The sequence below is a fragment of the Vigna umbellata genome, chromosome 11 (assembly GCF_029865625.1).
Source record: "Vigna umbellata cultivar VRB3 chromosome 11, Vumbellata_1.0, whole genome shotgun sequence".
NCBI lineage: Eukaryota > Viridiplantae > Streptophyta > Magnoliopsida > Fabales > Fabaceae > Vigna > Vigna umbellata.
Window position 1 is genome coordinate 28131952 of NC_142175.1, and position 27692 is coordinate 28159643.

The 27692-nt window shown below is 30.2% G+C and overlaps 1 protein-coding gene and 1 pseudogene across 1 annotated transcript; one reads left to right on the top strand and one right to left on the bottom strand.

Moving 5' to 3' along the window:
* Positions 1 to 7349: 7349 nt before the first annotated feature.
* LOC124822672 (uncharacterized) lies at positions 7350 to 8596 on the bottom strand (annotated as a pseudogene).
* A 1714-nt stretch (positions 8597 to 10310) lies between these two features.
* Positions 10311 to 14320, top strand: LOC124836989 (cytochrome b5-like). The gene is made up of 4 exons (XM_088102304.1): positions 10311 to 10441; positions 10638 to 10737; positions 13526 to 13592; positions 13742 to 14320. The coding sequence occupies exons 2-4, from the start codon at positions 10651 to 10653 to the stop codon at positions 14020 to 14022; spliced, it is 435 nt and encodes a 144-aa protein (XP_087958430.1). The 5' UTR covers positions 10311 to 10441; positions 10638 to 10650; the 3' UTR covers positions 14023 to 14320.
* Positions 14321 to 27692: the final 13372 nt, after the last annotated feature.

The window sequence follows — 27692 nt, forward strand, 5'->3', positions numbered from 1 at the left end:
TCTTCATCCTCTTCTCCCCTCTATGCCACCCATGTCAACATAGAACCATCATCATTTTCATACCCCTTCTTACGTTGCCACCAACCATTATCTTTACGCACCTTCATTCATCAACATCTCTTTAACTTGCACCCAGAAAGCAAAGCAATATCCAGAGAAGAAAATCATTAAGTGAAGAAGACTAACTAATAAACATTTTGACCGTCAAGATTTTAAAATTTTAGAATTACCTTTTAAAATTTAATTAATTACTTATCCAGAGTTTTTAAGATATAATACATCATTTTGACCGTCAAAATGATCATTTAGAGATTTGTGGTTAGAGAAAATTTTCGTAATTTAAATTAATGTCACTTGTTTCTTGTTTCCAGTTCCTTCATTAACAATTTTATTATGAATTCTTTAACCGTTACATCGACCTCAATTTTTTACAACATATTTGTACGATAATAATCTTTATTCTAACCGACCGATTGGATTTACATTAAATGTTTTGTAGTAAAAAATATAATTTTCGCATTTGAGATAAATAACAACTCTCTTCCCATCTACCAAAAATTGCTAAATATGAAATATTATTATAATATTTAAACTATGATTTTACTATTACATGTTTGTGAATGCATAGAAAAAAATAATATTAAAATAATAATATAGTAATGATATAAATTTTCTATATAATATTAAGAGGAGAAATGAAACTAAGTGAGTTTTGATATTTGCACCCATAAATCTTTCTTTCTTATTCTTTTCCATTTGTGTTTTCTTTTCAGTTTTAAAAATAATTTCTAAATTTTATTGAACAAGATTTTAAAGTAATTTGGAGAAATTATTCAATCAATTAAAAAATATAATTTTACCTAGACAAAATATTTTAAGATAAGAAAAGCTACACATTTATCATTTTTATATATTTCATTTCATTATATCTATCCATCTTGTATTTTTTTTTTTATTTTATTATATTTATTTAATGAGTGAACATATTCTCATTTTTCTATTCATTATTTTGATTTATTAATTTATTTAATGATATTTATAACCTTGTTTGTATTTATATTTATTATTTTGGTTACTTAATTTATTTAGTAATGTTTTCATAACATTATTTATTCATTTTGATTTATATGTTTATTATCTTATTTTTATTTGTATTTATATTATTATGGTAATTTAATTATTTAGTGAAGTGTTCATAATAATTTATTTATTTATTTATTAATGAGATGTTTATAATCTATTTTTATTTCTTTATTATTTTTTTTAGTGAGGTGTTCATAACTATTTTTATTTATATTTATTATTTTATTTATTTATTTAATTTATTTATTGATAATATAATTTATATTTATATTTATATTTATATTTATATTTATTATTTTATTGTTTTAATTTATTTAATGACGTTTGCATAACCTCTTTTTTATTTATATTTATTATTTCTTTTATCTAATTTATTTAGTGAGATATTTATATTCTCAATTTTATTTACATTTATTATTATTTTTATTTAATTTATTTAGTGAGAGGTTCATAACCTCATTTCTATTTATATTTATTAGTATTTTATTTAATTTGTTTAATGAGGTGTTTATAATCTTATTTTTATTTATTATTATTTTTATTTAATTTATTTAGTGATGTGTTCATAACTTCATTTGTATTTATATTTATTATTCTTTTTCTTTAATTTTTCTAGTGAGGTGTTCTTCTAATTTTTATTTGTTATTTTGATTCATATAATTTATTTTAGTTAGATGTTCATAACTTTTTATTACTATTATTATTATTAATATAAGTTATTTTAGTGAGATATTGATAACTTGATTTTTATTTATTATTTTGATTTAATTAATTTAATAAGGTGATTTTGAGCTCATTCTCTTTATACCTTCAAATGTACGATGATTCTAACTATTCATCTATATTGTTTGATTTTAATATATTGTAATGGTTGGAAAGTATATATATCTTGATTAGCCACTACTAAATAATTTGATTTATTGTGGTTAGAGGTGTAACATTGGAGATTTAGATGAGTAGATTATTAGGTTATTTATCCTGACTAGCAATACGAGAAAATTTACTTGAATCTTTGTAAAGATATTATAAGTGAAATTAATGAATTTATTCAGAATATGTAGTATATTATTTTGATATGATATAAATTGTTTAAATTAAATTAAATATAATCAAGTTATATATATTATGATTCAATGTCAATAGCTTACTTTTATATTTTGTAGTTATGGTTTCCACTTGTAATGATTGTGTATATATATGGAAGTAGACATTTCAGTGGTAGTAGTGAGGATCGACAACAAGCTTGTGATGATGTAAATAGGAAAGAACACATGTATACATTTAGGTGTTCATGTATTCGACAATGTCTCCTCTTTAATAAGATTTGTTTTCTAATTATTTAAAATTTTGAAGGGCTATAAATACGTAGTACATAGATTTATACATTTGTAATGAATATTATTATTTAATGATGACCAAATTTGGGTTGTTATACAAGCATGAACTTAATTGTTCTAATTTAAAGTAGTAAAGCCAATTGCATGTGATGAGTGCCTGAGATTGGTTGAGTAGCCTTTTTGCATGGTCATCATGAAATAATTGGTCATCTTAACATCTTAAACTCAATAAGAATGACTTTTCAAATTCATAGTGTATGTTCTTTATTTACTGTTTTTCCCTCTTTTCCAAATGAATATAGTAGTTTGCCACATGTTAAATTTTAATCAGCTCAATCTCACATTTTTCTAGTAGAGTCTGGAACAAGTACCTTATGGTTTTAATCTTTTAATTTTTAGTAGATTATGAATTATCAAAAGATGTAAACCACTATCCCTATAAAAAGATATCTCTGCAATGTCTTTGACATCTTTATAGAGATAGTGATTTATGTTCTCTTTTGGTAGTTGTTAATCTACTAAACATTTAAAAGATATTTAAATCATAAGTTACTCTTTTTGAACTCTATTTGGAAAATGTGAGATTGGGTTTATTGGAACTCAACAAGAGACAAACTACAATATTTATTTGGAAAAGAGGCAAACATTTGATCAAGTACACACTATGAACTTGAAATGTCATTCTTATTGGGTTTACTATGTTAAGATGTCTAATCCTTTCATGATGACCATGCAAAGAGGTCACTCTACTAATATCAGACACTCATCACATGCATTTGAGTTTTCTACTTTAAATTAAAACAATATAGTTTATACTTGATACTAACATACACAATAACACTAGAAATCTGTCATACTCATATAGCATACTTAATATCATACATGATATTAACATATCCAAATATATCATACTCATATGTATTAAAAAAATGTCTAACTGAACTAAAACAATGTTTCATGCAATAAGAATGATTAGGACAATTTTATATACCTAAAACTAAGTATGATACGCATGTAGAGCTGTCTAATCACTAAAAATCCAAAAAATCACAATCAAATGGAAGCAAGCTTGTTAGTTGCAAAACCAACGGCAAGTGCACCGGTCGCAGCGTAGTAAGTGATAAATATCGCTCTCTCCCAAGGGACTTATGCAACACATGACAACTCTTCCTTCCATAACTCAATTAGACATCAAAGTGTACAAAAAAACACAAGAAGTTCTTTTTGGTATTTTTATCAAACAGTTGGTGTGCAAAGAATTTAACATAGAGTATTTACAATTTGTTAAGACTAGAATTCATCCAATAGGTGTTCAATTTCAGTTCCATCCAATAGGTGTTCAATTTCAGTTCTAGGTTCAATTCATATTTCTCAATACATCAAGAACCAAAATTCATGCATGAGTGATCAATCCAAAGCAAGCATTAAGCATAGAAATCAAATACTAACATGAATTGGAAAAGCATATAGCATTAACATCACAAAATACATAAGAATTCCATGTTTTACAACTAATCTCAACAAATAGGAAAAGCCCTCCATGGTGGAGAACTTAGGGTTCTAAAAAATTGAAGAGATAGGGAAGAAATTGGAACCAAAGAGAGGATGCACAGCCTTTCCCAAGGTTTTTGGCAGCTGCTCCATGCTCCATTTGCGTCTCCCCTTCGCATCTCCATCTCCAATTTGTGACCCATCTTCTTCCTCAACCCAAAAGGGACAAAATCACCATTGATGAAGCTTGAAGACCCAAGGAGGAGTGGGAGAGCTTCCCAACACCCCAAACACCCTCCAAGGGCCTCTCCCAATCTCTCTAGGTGAAGAATGAAGTGTAGGAGGAGAAGAATGCTCAAAAAATCGCGAGACCCATGTTTAAATAACCCATTTTGACACATCAGTACCGTCCGCGCTCAGCCCCCTTCCTGGGGCGCCCGGCTCGAGCACACCAGAAATCAGCTTCTATGCAGGTGGCGCTCAGCCCCCCTGGCCTGATTTTTCTGCACTGCATCTTTTTCACTTTTTCTACAGATCTGCTTGCTCCAAAGGCGTCCAACATGGGTATTTGCTTCAAATTGATCTTTTATTGTCCCAAAACATGTTCTCTTGAGTTCTTGCTTGTTTTCCTCCACTAGAATTGCTTCCTATTCATTTATTTCACACACTCAAATAAAGATATTAGAGGTAAAAACAAGCATATACTAAATAAAACACAAGAAAACTAGAAAACACACTAAACTTGAGGATAAAACAAGGTAAAAACTATGAAAGAGTTTATTTATTCACAAAATATATACACAAAAACACGTAAAATCAACCGTTATCAAAGCCTAAACTATCAACTATAGTTTAGGAAAAAGACAATTGTCAAATTCAAGGGTATGGCAAAGGATTAATGATTTGTTTGCATAAAAGGATGTAGTCACGGGTGAATACTAAAGAATTTTAAGTATAGAAGAAACTAGAATAACCTTGTAATAAAAAATTAATACTGTCAAAATGGGTTGTAATACGCGAGCTAACCCGACTTACCATGAATTTGAAAAAAATGTAATTTTTTTATGCGGGCTAGTTTTCAACCCGGCTCACTTATGACCTGGCTCACCGGGTTGAACCCGTGGTGAGCCGAATTGGCTCACTAACCCACCTAATTTAATTTAATTATTTATTATTTTGTGTTTCAATATTATTAGTTATTATTTTTTTTATTATATTGTAGATGGTGATAAAGAAGAAGATGTTTCAAGAGAGAAAAATATTATAGATTTATTTATTCAAAACTCTAATATTATAAATGGACAAGTAATACAAAAATTATCAATATTAAAAACTTATTTGTTCGTGTTTTGTACATCTTTTTGGATTACGCTTGCATTGTAAGATACTTTTTATTTTATTATTTTGAAGTTTAACATCATTTTATTGTGACGTTTATTTAGATTTGAATTAAAACAAATTGTAATTTTTTTATTTTAAAAAAAACTTATAATTAAATGGACCAGTGAGCCAATCCATTTAATCCATCAATCCGTGGTGGGTCAAGTCAAGTTGAGTCGGGTTGAGTTGGCTCATTAAGTGATCAATCTGTGATGAATCGAGCTGGATCGAGCCGGGTTACCTGTTTTGAAAGCTTAAAAAAAAAATACTAAAATAGGGTAAAACATATGCAGTGATGATATTATACTTAAAATTCATAAATGAACCTATAAAATATCATTGAGTATATTTCTTAAAACTAGTGTATTTACTAACCAAACAGTGATTGGGGTCCTAATCGAAATACTTAACTGAAACTAATGTATTTACTAACCAAACTATGTATTTAAAACTTTTAATTAAAACAAGTTAATAAAACTGTGATTGAGGTTTTTTTCCTAAAATTGGTGATTTGGGTTTGAACCCAATTTCTACTCTGCAAATCAGTGGATGCAAAAGACGGTAAAATGGAGGCAAGATTGCAAAACCTGAATGCAAGACTCAAAATAGAACCCATTCGGAAAATATCAGCAAAAATAATATACAACAATAAAATGACAAGCATAAATTGACATTAATAGCAAGAATTGTAACAAATTCAATAAAGATACATCTTTAATCGATACAAACAAAGTTTAATTGAAAAAAATAAATTGAAATTAAAATAATAAAGATTGAATTCAAAAATAGAACAAAGGGCTACGCTTTAATCACTCTCGACAACATGAGAACCTAGGAGTTAAGTTTTTGAAAAGGCCATATGATATAGAGAAGTCTTGAAATTGGGACTTTGAAAAGACAAAATTGAGGCAAATTTTGGGAAAAGGAGTTTAGAAATGGAAAATTCTGAGAAAGACTGTATTGAAAGTTTTTTTTGTGAAACGAAGAGGAAAGAAACGCTTTTTTTAAACCTTAAAATTTCATTTTAATTCTCTTACTTAATACATATAACCTAAATTCGATGGATAAAACTATTGATAAACAATTATTACAACCTTATCAATAAATATTATTGTTGGTAAAACAAAATGTCAATATTCATTGCTAATATTTTCTTCAATAGTTATATATTATTGATAAATTTTTGATCTCTCAATAAATTTTCATCAATAAATTCTTCTTCTTTTTTGTCAAATTTGAATAAATTTAAAAAAAAACATGACTCACTTTATTCACAATTTTATTTACTTATTCTTATTGAGTTTTATCTGGTCATAATATTCATATTTTCTCCCATTTGAATTATTATTTGTTTATCACACTACCATAGATATGGTAGGACTATAGTAGAAAAAATGACTAATCCTTTAATAATCGTACTCTCTTTTTCTTTTTTTTTTTTTAAAAACGCAAACAATGACTACTAATTTAGTATTAAAAATCTTTAAATAATTATTAATTTTAGTAAAAAAATAATTAATTAATTTAATTATTTTTTGTTACTAAAATTAATAATTATTTAAAAAATTTATTGTTACTACCTTCTTAATTAAATTTTTATTAATTATTTTCTTACAGTACTTTGAATGTAGAAAAAGTAAGCAGTAATCACTAGTGCAGTCAAGGGAAACGACAACGGTTATTTTTGTCCATAGACAGCGGTTCCACAACCGAAGTATATACTGGCGAGGTAAAAAGTCTACCCCTTTTTGCCTCGATTCTGAACCGAGGCAAAATGGTGTATGATTTTGCCTCAGTTGAAATACAACCGAGGTAGTAGAGGAGTCTTATGCCTCGATTTTAGTTGAACCGAGGTAGTAGAAGAGTTTATTTATTTATTTTTCCTCAATCAACAGTCATTTGGGCAAAGCTCCAAAGCATTGAAACCAAAAATTCTAAACAAGAGATGATGAGCTACTTTTGAAGTATACCAATTTCATTCACAAAATATACAAGTGTGAAATCATCAAACAAAATGATGAGGCTGAGAGCACAACAACTACACCAGCAATTCTACCAGCACAACAACTACACCATCAATTCTACCAGCACAACAACTACACCAGCCTTAACAACACTAACTTTGTAACAGAGAATCAAAGTACCTTCTTAGTTTGGTGTCATAAGTAGCTCCAGGCTTCCAATTAGAAGGAATAGGGATGTTTGGTGTAATCCAATTAACGCCAACTTGAAACCTCAGCAGGATTGAACCTCTCGGTGGATTGGCAAAGTCAAACACTGCCCCATACACTCCTTCCCTTCATGAGCATTCCATCGAACAGGTTCTGTGCAGGGGTGCCCATCCCGCTGGGGGAGATCAGGATGAGGAGAAAAGGTAGCAGAGGGCGGTAGAGGAGGTTGTCGCGGAAGTGGGTGGCGTCGGGGGCCTTGACGCAGACGTTCAGAAGATCTTCTTGTGATCGGAGACGACCTGGAGGAAAAGAGAGGGGGTAGTCGTAGCAACAGCGGTAGTGGTTGAGGTTAGGGTTGTTGTTGGGGGTGGAGCGGAGGTGGACGGGGATGGTGTTGATGGCGCCGCACATGTTGGGGAGGGATATGAGTTCCTCGAAGGCCTGGGTGGTCTTGAGGAGGCGGCGGCGACCAACGGGTAACAGATCGAGGGAGTAGCGAGGAGGCGAGTGACCATGTTGGTGATTTTGGAGACGAGGTACGGATCGAGGGAGTAGTGGGTGGTGAGGGTTTTGGCGGAGAGGCTGTGGGCGAGGCGGGAGAGGACCATGGCAATGGCGCAGTCGAAGGGTAGGGAGAGATTGGAGAGGGCGATGTGTGGCTTGAGCTTGTCGACGACGTTTGTGAAGACGGGGTAGAAGAGGCTGTAAAGGGAGCATCATTGGGCGTCGCATGGTGGTGTTGGGGTTGTTGGTAGTGGTGGTGGCGGCAGCGTTGGGGTTGGGAAGGGAGGAGGAGGGGCGTGGTGAAGAAAAAAAGGGGGGCGATGGAGGAGGAGACAGAGGTGATGGTGAAGAAGAGGAGGGGGGCGATGGAGGAGGGACGAGAGGTTGACAGTGGTTGATGAGAGTGAGTCGGAAAGGAGAGAGGTGGTTGGATCAAGAGAAAATATGGAGATGAAAAACTAATATCATATTTATCCTCTCTCACCTCCTCTACTGCCTCAGTTGGTTAGATAACCAAGGTGGAACCTCTATATCAAAAAAGTTGTCAAGTGAAAAGTCCTTTTTGCAAGTGGAATCAGAGTTTTCTGACTCGATTTTTTCAGAACCGAGACAGTATCTCCCTTTAAACATCGGTTCACGGACAATTGAGACATATACTTTCATTAAAATTACGATAATGCCACCGCACTTTTATACGCTTCGGTTTCAATAAAACCGAAACATATATAGCGCGTTAAAAAAACTTTTTTTTACTAGTGAATCCAGTAAAAACATTAACTTTCTTATTCCCAAACTCATTTTTCATAAACAACAATACGTTTTATCACCTTAGAGGTTACTGTAGTATGTTTTATAATTGAACTTATCTAAAAACTTATTATGTTCATTAATATGTTAACAGTTACACGTTAAATTTCTTAACCTTGTGTTTACAATGACCATAATAATCCATAAATTAAAATTTGAGAAATTATAATGACAGAAACATAAAAAGAAAGTAAGTAAAGTGAGAAATAAATATTTATCCCTTCCTTGCATGTCCAGAAATTAAATAGATAGTTTTTGTTTTTATTTATTTATTACTTTTTAAGCTTAAGAAAATATAATTACATTTTAAAATTTAATTAATTACTTATAATAAAAAAAGCACCTCCTGTCAATGACAATGAAAGTAGTTTCATAAACAATTAAGCTTGTAGACAAACTTGAGTTACAGTATATATAAATAGGTATAATAAACAATTTAATTTTGTAATTTAAAACTTTAATAAACTTCTGGAGTTATTATTAAAATTTAATTGTATTAAATGATAAAATCGCATAGTTCCAAATTCTTTTCTCTTCATGCATAAGGGGCCACCAAGTTCAAGTTCCTAATAAATGTTTCACTCTTGAGCTTCTCTATAAACACCAAATATGTTGAATCAAACACTTTCTTCCAAATCTGATTCTCGCATTTAAGATTTTGAATTCAACGCGAATAGACAACATGTGCGAAATACACGAATTTCAACGTTTGATTTTAATGATGCAAGAAAGCGTGAGAAACAATGCTAACATACGCTTCATATTATTTTTTACATTTATTTAATATATTCTTTTCCTTTTAAAAATACAAAATTAACTCTTTTATAATTATTTCATTTTTATAATGTGTTTCAAATAAATTTAAATATGTATCATTTCATTATTATTTTTTAAAAATTCACACAAACTTTTAAAATAACTTACAATTTTATTTATAAATATTTTAAAAGATCATTATGAGCATTCAATATATCCTTTTTTTTTCTATTATTAAGGAAGTAAACGGTTCTTGTTATTAATTTAATAAACGTTTTTTTATCACTAATTAAAAAGTTTAAATAATAAAGATAAATTTAGTAATTGGTAACATTATTTTATAAATTGAATAAAATTAAGTAAAAAATTGTTTGTATTATTGGTATGTATAATTCTATTAGAAGTGAGGGATTAGTACCTCTTTTGATCCAATTATTTAATGTTTATTTTTATCTTTTTTACTTTATATGGTTGTAATATTCATTAAAAAGGAGATAATGAGGGATTAATGTTAATATTAATATTTTCTCCTCTTACAAAAGTACAAATGTATGTATCATTCTACAAAATTATTGTTATTTAATGAATAAAAACCTACATTAATTTTTTAATAAATATTTTTATTAATTAAACTTAAAAGTTGAGAAAAATAGTAAATTGTCTATAACTGACTAGTTTTAACAAGTGGGGAATAGAATAATAAGTGAAGTTAATATTTAATTAAACAAAAAAAAAACAGAATTTCCTTTTAAAAACGTAGAAAAAAAAGCAGTGTAGTCTTGGGATTTTCAAATGTACAAGTATATAAATAGTCTTTGTCTTTAGATTGTTAGGTAAAAGAAACAGCATCGCCGTTTAAAAGTACACTGTCCGAGAGAAAGACCATCTTCTCCTTTCTATCCTCAGCAGCGTGTAAGAAATTTTCTCTCTTTTAACTTTTTTTCCATCTATGGCTGTGCCTTTCTTCCTTTCTCCATTTTTTTAAGCCTAAATTATCTTAATTTGTCTTGATTTTGAGTGTTTAACAAATACTTTCTGCTTTTTTGTGTTGTATTTTATGAATAATACTATGGCAATGGGTTGTTGTACTTGGTTTTTTTGTGGGCAGCGAAGAGGCAGTGATGAGTTCAAGTACCAAAACTTTTACCTTTGAGGAGGTGGCTAAGCACAACCACAAGAAGGATTGTTGGATTATAATCAAAGGAAAGGTCAGTTTTTTGTGATCTGAATTCAGTTTATGTTATCATTTGATTCTAGATCTGTTTTCCTTAGTCGATCTTTCATTTTTCCTTGGATGAATCTGATGTGTTAATAATCCATGGATGAATGTTGTGGACTTTATCTTACTTTATTTGACTGATCCTGGGAGAGGGGTGGGGGAAGGTCCTAATTTTCCTTTGGCTTGGTTTGGGTTTGAACAAAAGTCATTGATCCAATCCTTGTATGTGTCAAGTTAAAAGAAGTTGTGTATGGCATTTAGATTTTAGAATTTTGATGTAAATGTAATCAGAATTCTTTCATCAGTTTAATCCCTAAGCATGATATGTTAACCTTAATTTATGTCTTCCTACAGCAATGAACATGGATTCTCGTACAATGATTATGAACACCCTATGATAAATGATAATAGCACTTACTGATTAACCAGATTAGTGTAGCGTACTCATCATGGGAAACCCCAAAATCCTAACACAGTGCAAATGGGTTAAGTGTTTATACTAGCTCAATAATAAAAGAAATCTCTTATGGGCAAATGCCTAAAATGTTTGGTTAATTGAGGAGTTGTACTGTGATTGCTGAAATCGTGTCAAATTGTGGGAAGGTGCTTGACGTGGCTGCAGCTGTGGTGGTGAAGAGTGGTTACCCAGAACCAAAAAATGGTTCTTAAGCATAATTTTTTGGGTTCACATTGCCATCTACCATGCTAAGAACGTTATTGTTTCTTTTCTCTCCAGTGTTAAGAACACTTTTGAAGTTCTTCATGTACCTCATCCCCTTCCTTTTCTCTTTCTCAGCTCTCTTATCACCTTCCCTTTCACTGCTCTTCAGAGTTCTTGGTGAAACACAATTATTCCAGCGTGGAGAACTTTTCATCTACTCCATCCACAGTTCTTCTAGGAAAAATTCTTAGATTGAAGAACCCAACAATAAAAATGGTCTTAGGGGTCTTAGGGGGTGAAATTAAAACTACTCTTCTTGGCTCAAATAGTATAAGCATAAATAACTAGACTAAACCCAATTCTATAAGATTTTTTAATGATGCAAATTCTTTCCTTGTGAAATTCATTAAAAGATGGATAAATCAGAGGGCTCCCAATGGGAATATTCTATTTAATGATTTAGAAAGTTGTTTGGGCATAATTAAGAGACATTTATACCATTTGTAAAATATGGATTGTCTCTGTTTATTTTCTCATTTTGGCTGTATAGCGTGTGCAAAACACAATCTATGTACAATTATTATATTCTTAATTTTGTTGAAGGCGGCAACTGTTGAAATTTGAAGTTCAATTTTATCGCAAACTATTTCTATGATAAACTGTGTCATCTTATCAGTCATTGAACATGAAGGAGATAGCATACTCCTGGTTGGTTAGGAAACTATATATCAATGGTTGTTTATCTTTCTATCCTGGCTTGTGAGTCTGTCCACAAAGCGACGTTGATGTGATTTTTTTTATTAAAGAATAGGATTTTCCTGTTTAAGTTGTAGTTAAATGAGTTATTTTTTCAAGTGTTCATTACATATTATCATAACACTACCTGAGTTAACAAGCTTCATAAACTAACATATCATCACCTATCGAAAAGAACCTTTTGGTTTCTTAATTGTAGTTGCTAGAACAAGTTGTTTGTGTGAAGTGCTCCATTGCATTTTCATTAACCTGTACACCTTTTTTCTTTTTATCAAAAGAACAAATGTTATTTAAGAGAATACAAACTCATTCAGAAAAGGGAAAACAATGAAAGAAGAAATTCTTCAAACAACATTTCCGGCAATGAATCTAAGCCAAAAGAATCCCATGCTCTCCAGGTCTCCTAGACCACTAATCTTTCAAAGCTTCATGTAAACAGCTTATTCAGAGCTGGCAAGAGGGAACAAACACCTTTCCTCTCTAAGAACTTTACATGGTATCAGGTGTTGATTTCTCCATCAACAAACACCTCTGCATCCATCACACCCTCCGCAAGCACTCAGAATCTCAGTCTTTCAAAAGTACCTCCATTCCTTCTCATAACCATCTCTTGTGATTTTTGTTATCGAACAAATTATGTTGCTAAAACTCTTGATTTAAATTTTCAAAGACTCTCTGGAAATCATTGTTCATTCCTGTCCTCACTTAAAGCCTACAATGTTTTCAATCCTATTGATGGATGCCACACCCCACCTCCAGTTCTATCAAATCAGGATGACATGGATTCTTCCCTACCCACTTATCAGTAAAAGAAAAAAATTCCTTATATTTATAATATCATAAATGTAAATTATTTATTTGAAAGGCAACCTGGTCGTTGTTTAAATGTTTTATTCAGACTGTCTTGAGTCTTTGAGAAAGATGAACACAATCAGTGGTTAGTTAGTGTAGGAAACTTTAGGTACTGGTAATGCCATTTCTGTTATAAAGTAATATAGATAGTATCATAAAACAACATTGAAGAAATATTCATCTGTAAATAGATTGACCAGTCAAATACTTAAATAAATTTTCTTTTACACTCACTGTCTGACAATTGAATTGATTAATTACACTCGGCACTGCAAAAAGAGCCAATAGAGGGGGGAAACCTTTGTAGATAGAATATGATCCTAATTTTAACCTTTATTTCTAGATGAAAAATACATACTCCTTGTTCCCATTGTCCCTGATTTCTTTACTTATCCTTCTTTTTCCTTTTTATAATATAGAAGCTCAAGTATATGTTTCTTGAGATTTTGTGAATACTAGGACTGCATATAGATCAAAACAATTTACCTAACGCATTTCATGGAAGCAGGTGTATGATGTGACCCCATTTTTGGATGATCATCCAGGAGGTGATGAAGTTTTAGTGACCGCAACAGGTAATTATTTCATCTTGGCCCGTTAATGTCATTAATATGCAATCGGAATCTATTTCCTCTGGCCTAGTTTGCTAGAAGAAAGAAATGAATCAATAAAGAAACAGAGAAAATAATAGACACGGATTAAGAATGTTTTGGTCTTTACACAGAGAAGGATGCCACCACTGATTTTGAAGATATTGGCCACAGTGAAGCAGCAGTTGAGATGATGGAGGCATACTTTGTTGGGGATGTTGACACCAACTCTATTCCAGCAGAACAAGCTCCCAAACACACTCCAAGCCCACCTACACTAGCACCTGCCTACAACAATCAATCTTTTGGATTTGTGAAGATATTGCAGTACCTGGTGCCATTGCTGATATTGGGCCTTGCATTTGCTCTGCAGTACTATGGCAAACAAAACAAGTCCACTGAATCAGAAAATTGAATATGAGCTGTGGCCATAGTTTTAGTGCATCTATTATCAAAGTCTATATCAAAAGTCTCCTGGTGGTAATAAAGTGGCGGCAGTGTTGTTTCTTTTTCTTTTTCCTTTTCCTTTTTTCTGGGTATCATTTAAAAGTATTTTTCTCTCTCAATTATCATGCTGGGATTAATTTTGTTTCCTTGATTTGCTATGGCCTCTTTCTCAGTTATGCTAGTTGCTCATTTGGGATTATCTCATGAATAATATTTTGAAATATATTCTATTAAACATAGTAACTGGAGTGCAGATTATTGTATTATGTGTTGTGTTTCATGTTTAAATTCTGTAGCCCTGGCCAGTTTTTAGTTAAAAAGATCGAATCATTTAATAGCAGTAAACACTTCGAAAGTAGAACAAACAACTGTCTTTTTTTGGGAATGGCCTTATGTTGACGATATTATGTGAAAGTTGTGTTTCAATAGATAATAAATACATGAGATCATGTTAAAAAAAAAAGAACTGTTAACACTAAAAAGAGATTACAACAGTTTTCTGATAAAAACTTAATCTGGGAAAATTCACCCAGATCCTTTTTGTTTGCTTGATAAGCTAAGTAAGCAGATCTAGCCGTGTTATAAACATTATTGTTCTTGGGTTATAATTTCTGTTTAATTAGACGTATTTAGCCTGTATGAGGGCTTTTATATATATATATATATATATATATATATATATATATATATATAACTTTAGCTTTCTTTAAAAGCGACAACAAGATTTAAAGCTAGAACTTTGTACAAAATCATTAAATTTTTAGCATTAGACTGGTCGTAGTCGGTTTTAACAACAATCAATGTACCCTTTATGATTTTTTAGCACCCCTTTTCCTAGATATAGATATGTTGCACATTACTATAAGTAATTTTCATTAAAACAAATACAACGAACAGCAAGATAAGTTTGAGAGCTAATATTCTTCCTCCAACCATCCACACTCAATTCTATTAATCACGTCATTTTGGCCAGAGAACTTGGTTCGATGAATAAATCTCTTCCATAGACCACTCTTTCTTTGTTTTTACCAAAAGAAGAAGAAAAAAAAAGGGTAAAATTTGACATATTTGATAAATGAAAATTAATTTTTGATAATCATGCTGTATCCGTTGTAGACCCGTTATAATTACTTGAAAAGTGACAATAGAGGTATAGATAGATGAAAGAGTATAAAGTTTAAGATTCGGTCCCCCACTGAGTGAATCCCAATGACAAAATGTGTCATTTAGGCGTAGACATCATTGGACCCATGTTCCTCTGTGAGCTAGAGGGCAATAACCAAACGCAAAATCTTGTTTGTCCCACTTTGTTTGGCCCAAATTTGTGCCAAACGACCCACGAACCATTTTGTCCCGTTTGTTATGTTGTCAATTGCATATTTGAGCTCACTTCTTATTTCACCTTTCTTTTCCCAACAACGTAATCTACCTTCCTCTTTTTGTTTTTTTATCAGTAAATTTTTTCCTACCCTTCTTCTTTTTCCATCATGCAAAAGTATAAACTATAAAGTATATGGATATGCCACCAGATATTTTTTTCGTTAATGAGACAGGAACAGGATAAAGACTCAAGCTTCAACTCGTGTCACTGTCATTCATATTTCATAGGCTTTCGGTAGTATAAGATTTTTTTTTTTTTTATTTTTTCATGTCTTTGGACAAATCTTTACAAGCAAAAAGGCTAGGGTAAATTCTTTATAACTTTTTAGCTACCACTTTTTTTATATTGGAAAAAATAGTGTTCGTTTTATACCCATACGCTCGTTAAATGATTTTGTTAATTTAATCCATATGTTGCCGAGTCATGCGACCAGCTTTATTATTGAAAATGTTGAAAGTGACACAATTCAAACCATTAAAAACCAATAAATGTGTAACAAATGTATTTCATTCTAATGTTTGTTCCCATACATTAATTGGTGTTCTTATCAATAATGTCAGTTTGCAAGAGTCTGGTAGATAGTGGTTTCTCTAAAATATCATTATTCTTACTTTAGTAAAAGCTTATATATTACATAAAAAATATCATCAACTGATGCTACATATTTATTAGTACCTTTCAGTATTTGTCCTTTTCTCTTTCAGCAACATAGATTTCTATTGAAGAAGTCTAAGAAAACATACTCTATTCGAGAATAGAATTCGTGTATATTCTCATTCAAATGTACTCATACAAATTAAAGGGTAAAGTTCTCACTCAAAAAAGAAAAAAAATTTATAAATATTAAGCCTGACTTTCGCCAAATTTTAAGCATTGAATTTTATAGAGTCTATCATTTACAACACATGGTTGTCTTTTTCTAAGGATTTCTTCATTTTTATGAAGTTTGATAGATCATAAGTTCTAACCAAACTATTATTCATTTCTTTCTCTTCTAATCACTTTGTCTTATATGAAAATGTCGTCCAAATTATTACAAATTTCCTAACATCATCTCTTGTAACCTACACATGTATATGATTCTTCTCACACCTCATATGAGAACTTACAATTAAAGAAAAAAAATGCATTAATGATTCCACTTGTATCTAGTAAAAAGAATGAAGATTGTTTTCTCTTTCCTCTAGGTTCATTTTGGACAAGCTCTCTTTACTTATATGTTGTCCATAATAGCTATGTGTGTATATATTAGCAATATTGATGACATATTACATTTCCAATAGCTTAAGTAAAAATATATTAGTAATCAAATATTGACTCAACACAAAGACATGCATTATTAGATGTATATCTTTCATTTATTGCTTGTTTTCACACTCATTTGTCAACAGTAAACAATGTTGGATAAAGTTCATCAATAAATGTTTCTAATCCATCTCACGTTCCAATTTATCATGTCTTTAAGGTCTTTTTTATATCAATCTTCACTCTTTAAGGAGGTTGTTTTCATATACACCAAAATTCTTAAGATTAATTTATTGTTGACATAAACATCAAATAACCTATAAAATTTAACTTTGACGGACACATTACCAATCGACAAGTCTTTCACAAAACTGATAATTGATTTTGTATCCAATTTTTGTATAAATGTTAGATTCAAATCATTTTTCTCTCTTTCCCCTTTAGTCATTTTCTGAATTCTAATGTCATAAGAGTCATTTTTTAATATTTCTCTCGTTCCAACCATTCATTAATCCCACTTAGTTTTGCACAAAAAACTTATATCTTAAAGTGTTCCTTTTGCATGAAGCATTCTTCGATGCAACTTTCCTAACATAGTCATGTTAAATTTTCCAATATCCCTTACCAAGTTCACCTTTAATAAAAAAAATGTCTTCCATTTAACCACAAAGAAAAATAACACAACAATTTACATTGGCTCCCCCATAATTTTTGTGCTAAGTTTAATTCACTTTTTATGAAAATTTTAAAAGATTTCAGTAATCAAAACTTTATATTAAACAAATACAAAAACAACTCTTGGTTATGCAGTCTCAATCTCCCTATAAGAACTTGAGTATTCTTAGTTATCACTCATGCCTATAAATATATAAGATAGAAGGTAGAAAGGATGTAGTAAAATTTCCTTAAAAGTGCATGACTTAACAAAATGAATAGCACAAAGGTTTAAAATTTCCATAAAAACAAATTACATTCAAGCTTAAAGCATTGCATATTTTATAATTCTTAACAAACTATATCTTGTTGAGCAACTGGAAACTTTGTCCTTTATATAACTCTGCAACAATATTATCATTCCTTATGTACTCCTCAACAATAATATCCTTTTGTGCTTAATAATATAGTCACTGATCTTGTGCACAAATAAGGCTTAGTATAATACTTTAATTTCATAAGTCTATAGAGGTTTGCACTTCCTTGTGCATATTGGGCACTATAAACAATAAAATATGTAAGAATATAAGAGCATTGGTTTGTAACTCCAATTAAAGTCTAGTAGATATGTTAGACTTTAGTTCGTGTGTCATAAACATGTCATTCTTCTTTAGGCAAAGTGGATAGTTCAAAGGAAGACAAAGCTAGGAGAAAAAAGTCATCAAATGGTTGATAAAGAGTTAACAACTTGTTGAAATTCTCTTTTATAAGAGACACATGTATATTACATGGCTCGGTAATATAATTATGGTCAAGAAATTTAACGACTAATGGAGAATATGCATTGATTACATAAACAGGAATAGAATATGCATGAAAAACAACATTTAAGCTCTTTCCTCTCCTAAATGCCTATTCCTAGTGCAATAAAATCTAAATGTGTTATTCAAACATTATTTATGATTAAAGAGGAAATTTTTTTATACCAAATCATGTTATTCAATCTCAAAATATAGGTACAACGTACCATCGAATAAAGTTAGATATGTGATTAAGCTCGCTCACTTAAACATGCAATTGCATATGCTCCCAATAAAAAATGGTTCGCTTGAATAGCTCACATTTTAAATGGCCATCAATTTTAACAAATTGCATTCGTACTGCAAAACGTGCAAGTTATACGAGCTTATTTACATTTGTAAAACTCGTGGTTTATACAAGCTTATGTACCTTGCAAAAATTTAACTAACAATAATTTTCATATACTTTACTAATAACATTATCATCACTAAATTGAACATACAAAACTTTTAATTATAAATTCAGGGATTGAAAAATGTTTAAAATTATAAAAGGGATAGATTTATATGGATAATCCTTTATAACCTCAATAACCTTATTCCAACTATATGATATCATGCAATGTTTCTCATATATATATATATATATATATATATATATATATATATATATATATATATATATATATATATATATATATATATATATATATATAAACTTAAATAGTAGAACATTATATAAACATGTATAAAACAATTAATTCTATATGTATTCTTATATCATTCTCAATTATGATATTCTATTTTTTTTATCACTCATCATCATATAACTAATAGTAAATTAAGCAATCATAAATTCGAAAACAAACACGATCTTTTTGAAACGTAAAAGTAAGAATTTATAAATTGAGACACCACAAAACCTAGCAAAAAAAAATTGAATTAAATAATTTTGAGTTTAAATCATAAGGAACGAAACAAAAATCTAGATAGAAATATTGACAAATAAAATAATAGAGGGGACTAGGGGGATAAGGTTTCACCGGAGATTACAATTAAAGTTGTGTCACATGTGTGGAAAGTGAGTTGGATCTACTAGTTGAAGTGGAAAACCTCTTTTGAGATATGGAGATGATTGCAACAATGGAACATGAAAATTAATGCAAATTGGAAATAACAAAGAGGAATGTCACCATTATTGTTGAACTTTTCATGGGAAGAACATGAATGTAACCCTAACAATAGGAAATCGAAAACCTAAAGTCTTAAGTTATATTAGACTTCTTTTAAATGGATGCATATAACCACAAACTTCATGGAAAAATTCGTAATCCATGAGTAATTTGGATTGAATTTCAAAAATTTGGATTTTTCTTTTAGCTTAAAAATACAAATTCACATTCGCACGAGCTACGAATTATGAAAATAATAAGTGAGATTTGGTATAAATACTCAACAAATAGTTGGATAAAGAGTTCAAAGAAATCATTAGTAATATTATAAAAATATATATTGATGATGTGTCTATTAAGTCGACTCTTATGGAGCATTGCCTGAAAAATAGCAAAATGATTTTTCTTAGAACGATAACATACATGTATTTGAATCTATGTAAAAACTTTTCTTTTAACTTTTAAACTAAAGAGTTTAAATATATTTATTTGTAACAAAAATTGTGAAGAAATATTGTAAAGTATTAAGTGAGATATCCTTTATTTTTTAGTACTCCTAAACATGTTTCATCCTAATTCTTAATTTAGTAGTTATAACATCTTATTGTTCTTAGAAACTAATTATTTAAATATATATATATATATATATATATATATATATATATATATATATGAATTCGTAACCTTTAACATAGTTTTAATTGAATCTTTGAAAATAATATGTCACTACAACTTTTGGCTACATGTTTTGGTTTTAAAAAAGTATGGAAGACTTTGTTTGTTGTCCTCTAAACAGAAAAACAAACAAAAAACTTTATTTGATAAGCTTTAAAAGACAAAAAATTTAAGACATTCATGTCCTATTAAAAAGAAACAAACTTAAGGATAAGTTTAACATTTTAAAACTCTAAAGGACAAACAAACTAAAAATTTGGCTAATAAATTTAAGAACTTCATAAATTAGTCACATGTTGTGCATGATCAACTTGTTTTCTAATATATTTCACTCACTCTATATTGGAATAAAGTAATAAGATACATACTATTACTTCAGCTACTATTCATGACATGACAATTTTAATGGAAACAGTATATAAATTTATGAAATTATTGATGAAATTTTATTGACGAAAGTAAATTTGTCAATAAATTTAAATTACTGATGAATTTTATTAACGAATTTTGAAATTTTAATTATTAATGAATTTTACCCACAGATTTATTATCGACGGATTTTATAAAAAAAAAAATCAACAACCACATTTTATTTAGCAAAGAAATTTTCGTCGATAAAATCCGTCGAAAATATGTATTACTAACGAAATAGTCCATCAATAAAAAGAATAGAAAATTTCTCGTCAAAATCTTGCGTTTAGTGTCAATATAAAACAAAACACTCTCTAAATAGAAACTCTTTTGTGATTGAGTTATGATTTTTTATTCTTTCCTTTTTTTTTTTGTTTACAAGGATTTTGTGTTTTTTTAGCTTTATTATGTTGTGATTGTGAGTGAAAAGAGAGATTTGAATGACTCTGGGTGTAGTCTTTATGTTAGTTTAGGTGTTGAATGAAGATGAAAAATGGATTGATTGAGAATCCCTAAACAAAAGAAGAGAGGATGAAGAAAATGAATCAAATCACAATATTTGTTAACGAGTTTTTTTTTGTTAATAATTACCAATAATTTTTTTTTCTTCGATAATTATCAACAAATATAAATTTTCATTGATAAATACCTATACACTTTTATCGACAAATTTCAATTCATCGAAAATTCATAAAAAAAGTTATTACCGATACATTTTTAACATATTTTAACCATACCTGTTTGTTTTTTTGCAGTGAAAAGATAAACTCAATTAGATTTTTCTTCTTCTTTTTCTAATTACAAATTTTACCTATATGGTAATAAGAATTAAATAATTATTTTTATCTTCATCATTTATGTAAAGTTTTGCCTATAGAATAATACCTCACCTTGAGTCTTCTATTTTAATATTAAAACATTGTTTAAGGTAAGGGTGTTAGTCGTAATCTCTTAATCTTTATTATGACATATATTTTATTTTCTAAATTTTCAACTTGTTTAGTTTTATTTTGTGTCATGCCAACTTTTCATATTCTTCTTTATTTTCTTTGCAATTCTGAATTGAAACTTTCTATGTTCACGTTATTTTTCGAACAACAACTTTATTTACTTATTCTTTAAAAATTTTGGGACATTTAAATGCAATCACTATGCTATTGAATTTTCTTTATTTTAATTTGAATTTTTTAATGAAAATTAAATTTCAAGATTTGTATGAAAAATGAATATGGGAAAATGTTTGAGACAAAATATGATAGTGATATTTAAAATAGTTTTAAGTGAAGATAATTATAATATAAGAATAAGAAATCAAAGTTTACAAAAACCTAAACCATTGTATAAATAGTATAATGATAAATTAGATAGACTCAAATGGAATAGAGGATGATCATATCAATACCATGAATTAATGAACACAATATATGATTATATTGATGCTAGATGCGCGTAGTCAACCAGACAAAATTATAAAAACGTAGACAGTAATCTATCAAACTAAATGAAGTACTTATATATAACACCACCCAACATATAAAAAAAGAATTTTCTACTATTATCAGTTTATATATAGCAAATGTGTCAAGACCACCATCCTAAAATTATTTTAATTACTTTATAAACTTGATTTCATGATTTCAAAAATATTTATAAAATACGAAAAAGGTTGAATAAAATAATAACATTAGAAGAAATAAGGTTTCAAAATCTCTCACTATAATGAGCATTGAAAAGCACTCACATATTATTATTTATAAATACGAACAATAATGAAAAACAAGGTTTCAAAAAAATATTAGAAGTTTGTTTTCTCTAAAATTAGTAGTAAAAAAAACTGATTTTTATGAAATAAATTGTAATGAGTCTACACACTAAGCTCCTGCATCCTCAAAATGGAGAACTAATTGTCCACTTGGTCGTTTGAAAATATCTCATAGCTAGAAACACTTACATACCTACCTACCTCCTATAAATTTGTATTGACATGTATATATGTGTAAGTTGTTACAAATATGTTAAGAGAATATTATTATAGTTACTATTTTTTTTTTCATAAAGATGAGTATTGAACTAAGAAATAAAAAGTTAGATTCAACTATTCACTCACAACTAATAATTAACTGAATTTTATTTTAGTATTTTTAAATTCAAGTGATCAAAACGACATTTGGTGAAAAAAATATTAATCATAAGATCAATTTCAAATTTTACTTCATATATTTATATATTTTATTATTTTATTTAGATTCATGAAATTGAAGTTATTAACTAAGAGATTCATTCATTTTTAAAATGTATATTTTAATCCAACTTATTTAATTTTTAAAAGGTTTAATACATCATTGCTCCTTACTTTTAGGGGTTTGGTTCAAAGTAATCCAACATTTTAAAAAAGTTGAGTAAGACCCCATATTTCTTTAAAAAATGTTAAATTCGATTCTTTCCGCTCACACCTTTAAAAACATAAGGGTGCAAATGTCACGTCATCATCACCATCTCCAGACAAACCCTAATTTTTCTCCAAGAAACCCTAGCCGCCGCACCATCCAACGTCGTCACCGCCATTATCGTTGGCAATCGTCCTCTCCAACACATCACGCGCCACCACCAAAGCGTCTTCTCCCTTGTGTTGCACCTTCTTCACCTTCGCATCTCACCTTCATTCTCGCGCCAGCACCCAACGTGATCCCTTGCTATGCCGCGACCACCAATCTTCACCATTTTTCACCCTCGTACCAGTCAAATCATCATCGCGCTAGCAGCACTGTCGTCCAATCTCCACCACAGAATCGTCCACCATTAACCACTAGCTAAATCGCCAGCTGCTGCAGATCGCGAATCGCCACTCTTCTCCCCCACTAATTGCGCTGCTGCTTGCCTCCACTTGCAACCAAAATCAGACCTGCAAGCAAACCGTGGAGACCTAGGGTTTCTCACGTTCTCGTCGCATAGCTTTGGTGGTGGCGTGTGATGCGTTGGAGAGGACGCTGCCGTCGAGGATGGCGGTGACGACACTGGATGGTGCGGCAACTAGGATTTCTTGGAGAAGAAATTAGGGTTTGTGTGGAGATGGTGATGATGACGTGACATGAACTTTTTTTTAAATTAAAAAATCATTTAAGTCCACCTATTAACGTGTGCCACTATAGCATTTGTACCGTTATTGTTTTTAACGGCGTGAGCAGAAAGGACCGGACTGAACATTTTTTAACAAAATATGGGGTCTTACTGAACTTTTTTAAAAGGTAGGATTACTTTGAACCAAATCCCTAAAAATAGGGACCAATGTATTAAACCTTTTTTTAAAAAATTATTTATATTAATATTTTGTTGAATAATTTAATTTAAACTGTAATTAAAATTTATTTTTTTATGTAAATTTATATTTCAAAAATTGCTTCTAAACAATTTTATTTAAAAAATTAAAAATAAAATAAAATATAAAAATATTTGTGAATATTTATTGGTGTTGGCAGATATAAAAAAAGTCATAGATATCATTTTACAAATACCGTACTATTAATTAGATAAATAACTAGAAAATTTTAGATTGAATGGATAATGTGTAGACACTAATTACATTAAATCTTACCTATTGTCATCTTTACTTATAAAGAAAGTACTAAATAATACTTAATTACTTTTTGTATATTTTTTATTTAAAATTCTTATTAAATTGAACATCAATTTTTTTTAAATGAACCTCTGGTAAATTTTTAACAAGCAGATGAAGATGATTATACCAAATCCCTAAAACCTTGAAAAAAAAAAGTCGCCCTTTCGACGCTTTAAAAAAGTGACGGTATCTTTCTCTTTGTAATATTTGTTTTATGAAGCAAGTTTCTTTCTTGGAATGTTTATTGTGCCCAATCTTGCTGCATGATTTTAAGATGTTATGTTAAGAATATTTAGGATTGTATATGTTTAAAACAGAAGAAAAACATTTAGGGTGATATATGTTTAAAACAGAAGAAAAGCAAGACAATGGGATGAGAAATTTGATGATTTTGTTAAATAGAATTTCGAAATCATTGCATGTAAGTGGAATTGAATATGTTAAAAGTATTGAATAGGGGATCTGAACTTTGACAAAAGTGTTCATGTACAAAATGCATTGAACCACTTACGAAGACAAACTATTATAGTCTCAACGAAGAGACAGCCACTAACGTATACGATGGCACGCTCTGATCTTAGGCCATTACACTCTATCCCGCATTGCCAATTCCTCATTTCACAAAGTCTTTCGTTATATCGTTAAGAAAAATAGATAAAATAAGATATGAAAATGAGTTTATATACATTTAAAATATTTATATTAGGAAAAAGTATTTTAAAGTGATATCAAAAGTAGGGTGTTGCTCCTTCCACCACCATCCTATACTTCCTCCACCTCCTCACATTATTTTAAATACAATTATATCCTTAAGTTAAAAAGATTTTTACTTTTATCCTATTTTAAATAATTTGAAACCCTAATTTTACTTTCTCAGCACCCACCCACGGAACTCTATTCCTATTTCCCCATTTTCGTTTCACCTTCCCACCTCCCGCACTTCCATTCCTTTTTCTTCCCAGTTTTTATTTTGTTTGAAAGCTTCCATTGCAGCCGTGGTGTGAAGGAGCGTCTCCGCCGTGGTGTGGAGGAACATCGAGGAGCGTCCAGAGCATCAATCAGCGTGAGGAAGTATACATCAATGGAGGTGACATCCTTACACGGATGTCCCCTAATAAAACAAACTCTAAAATAAAAAATGTAACCTTTAAACGGAGGTGACATCTTCAACGGATCTCAACATCCGTTTAAGGTAAAACGGATCCGTTTTTTCTTAAACGGATGTTGACATCCGTTGAAGGACGTTGAAGGATGTCACCTCCGTTTACTTTTTTATTTTAGGGTTTTATTTCAAGGTTTATTCGAATACGAGGAAGCACGAAACACACTGCACCACTCCACGCACTGCACCACTCCACGCATTGTACCACAAGAGCGACACTGCACCATGAGAGGGAGATTGCTTGATAATTCTTTCCACCACCACCAACCTTTGCAACTTGTAGTATCTCACAATGACGAAAAAAAGAGAGGAAGAAACATAATGTTAAAATGAAAGAAAAATATTTTACTCATGTACGAGACTAGAATAGGTTATTAGTGAAACGAGGACTAGAATAGGTTATTAGTGAAATAGATTGTAAATGAGTAAAATTAAAAAATAATAACCCTAAAAATAAAATTTTAAAATTTTACTGAAAGACAAAATAGTAAAGAGGAGGTGGAGGGAGAAAGGTATGGTGATGGAGAGAACAACACCCTCAAAAGTAATATTTTGAGAATTTGATTTAAAACGGACAATTTATTATGAGTGTGAAGACCAATATGAATTATCTCACCTTACAATTGATAAATGATTCATAAAAAAGGTGAAAAGAGTGATACAGTGTACTTATAAATAAAAACGATTTTGTGTTTGAAAAATATATTAGAAAGTAAAAGAAAAAAATGTTTAAATTATTGGTTGTGGTTGGAACAATGTGAAAAACTAATAATTAATATTTTATTCTAAAGTTTTTTTATTGTCGAAGTGCTTTTGAGTAAGTTTTCAGTTTAATTAGTTTTTTGTGATACATAGGCCAATTGAGTTTTCCAAAATTTTAAAAGCACTTTTTCAGTTTCTGACTTCGCAAAGAAAATGTATTTTAATCCCTTTTACTTTATTTGTTTCATTATTCACACTAATTGTGTGGATATTAAACCCGATTAGACTTACATGATTGATGTCATGCATTCCTAGTTTGTCAACCTCCGAAAACAAAGCTGACTCTTGATACGTATATATGTGATGTTATTCAATTTCTAAATTTCGTTTTAAAATAACAGTAATCATGGGAGGGAAATTCAAAAGGTGCAACTTTTTCTATAATTAGTAAATACCGATCACTCTGATGTTTTATGTACGAGGAACACTTTTAGTAACTTTACCATAATTATTTTAAATCTCCAATAGTGATTTGTGTTTTAAGCTAATTCGGCCGAGAGATCTACTAATTTTTACAGCCCCGAGTAAATAAAGAATATTCTTAGCATTAAAAGTGAAAAAAAGAAAAAACGTGAGAAAAAACCTAAGTTAGACAAAATAAAAGCATGAGTATATTTTTCGATGTCCTTGATAGAATTGGAATTGTCAATGCAGTATTCATTTTGTTTCCTAAAAAGTTGGAACAAGATATTCAATGAATTTGTATTGTTATCCAAGACATGTCACTAGAGTTGGGCCCAATTATGATGATAAACGTGTGAGTTTTGATGAACCAGGCATGGTTCTTATCCTAAGGCTTCACTACTAGTAAACAAAAACGATGACAGTTCTTATCCGAATCCGATTTCGCAAGAAAGAAGAAGAAAAAAATTGTTACCAGGATTGAAAAAGTGCAATGACTAAAAACGAAACGCCAAGTTCTTGAAGAGGAATTTAGAGAATAAAAGGCAGGTGGGCAAAGGAATAAAGTTGAAGTTGACAAGAATAGGATAATTGAAGACCAGGGTCAACTAAATTGGTTTGACTTAAATGGTTATAGCGAAGACGAAATTGGCTTTAATTTTGTTAGTATTAATGATTTAGAGAGGCTTTTATTGAAATGGGGGCAAAGACACTTTAGATGAAATGAAATTGAAAGTGAGCAAAAGGGGAAAAAAGATTAATAAAAGGCATTGTAATAAATAAAACATTCCCTGTTGTGTATGTGCTAAATTTGAGTAAGATGTACCTCTCTGTGCTGTCAATTACATATATAGTTGAAGTCTTACATCTCTCCCTAGAAAATTGAAGATACAGATCAATGTGGTCCAATTTTTGATGTTTGTGGTGCAAACCGTCATAGGTGGTATAGGAGCTGAGGACAAGTTGAGAGTTGCCCCCACCCATAGTAATCAACATACGAGTCACAATAAACCTCGGGGAACCATGTACTTCGTTTAGACGCAGATCAGGCCAAGGTTTTTGTCTCTCACTGCATAGTGCCAAATTCCAAATATTCAATTCATTCATAAAACACCTCCTCAACTTGCAAATTCCATCACCCAAATAAATAATTATCTCTCATAAAATAGACTACTGCTTTTATCAAACTCATTATATATTTCTTTAATCCTTACTCCCAATTATCATGTAATCACGTGTGCTATCTTGTCTATAGCTAAACTCCCACTGCCATATTGTACTATCTATCACATTACCGTTTCTTATTTATCATTTTATTTACTTCCGTTTTAGTTTTTAACGACACATTGTTTAAATGG

Bases quoted from the DNA above. Each gene is read 5' to 3' on its own strand.
- LOC124836989 (XM_088102304.1), top strand. From the start codon at position 10,651: ATGAGTTCAAGTACCAAAACTTTTACCTTTGAGGAGGTGGCTAAGCAC. The intron at 10,738-13,525 runs GTCAGTTTTTTG...TCATGGAAGCAG, and splicing joins GGATTATAATCAAAGGAAAG to GTGTATGATGTGACCCCATT. The intron at 13,593-13,741 runs GTAATTATTTCA...GTCTTTACACAG, and splicing joins AGTTTTAGTGACCGCAACAG to AGAAGGATGCCACCACTGAT.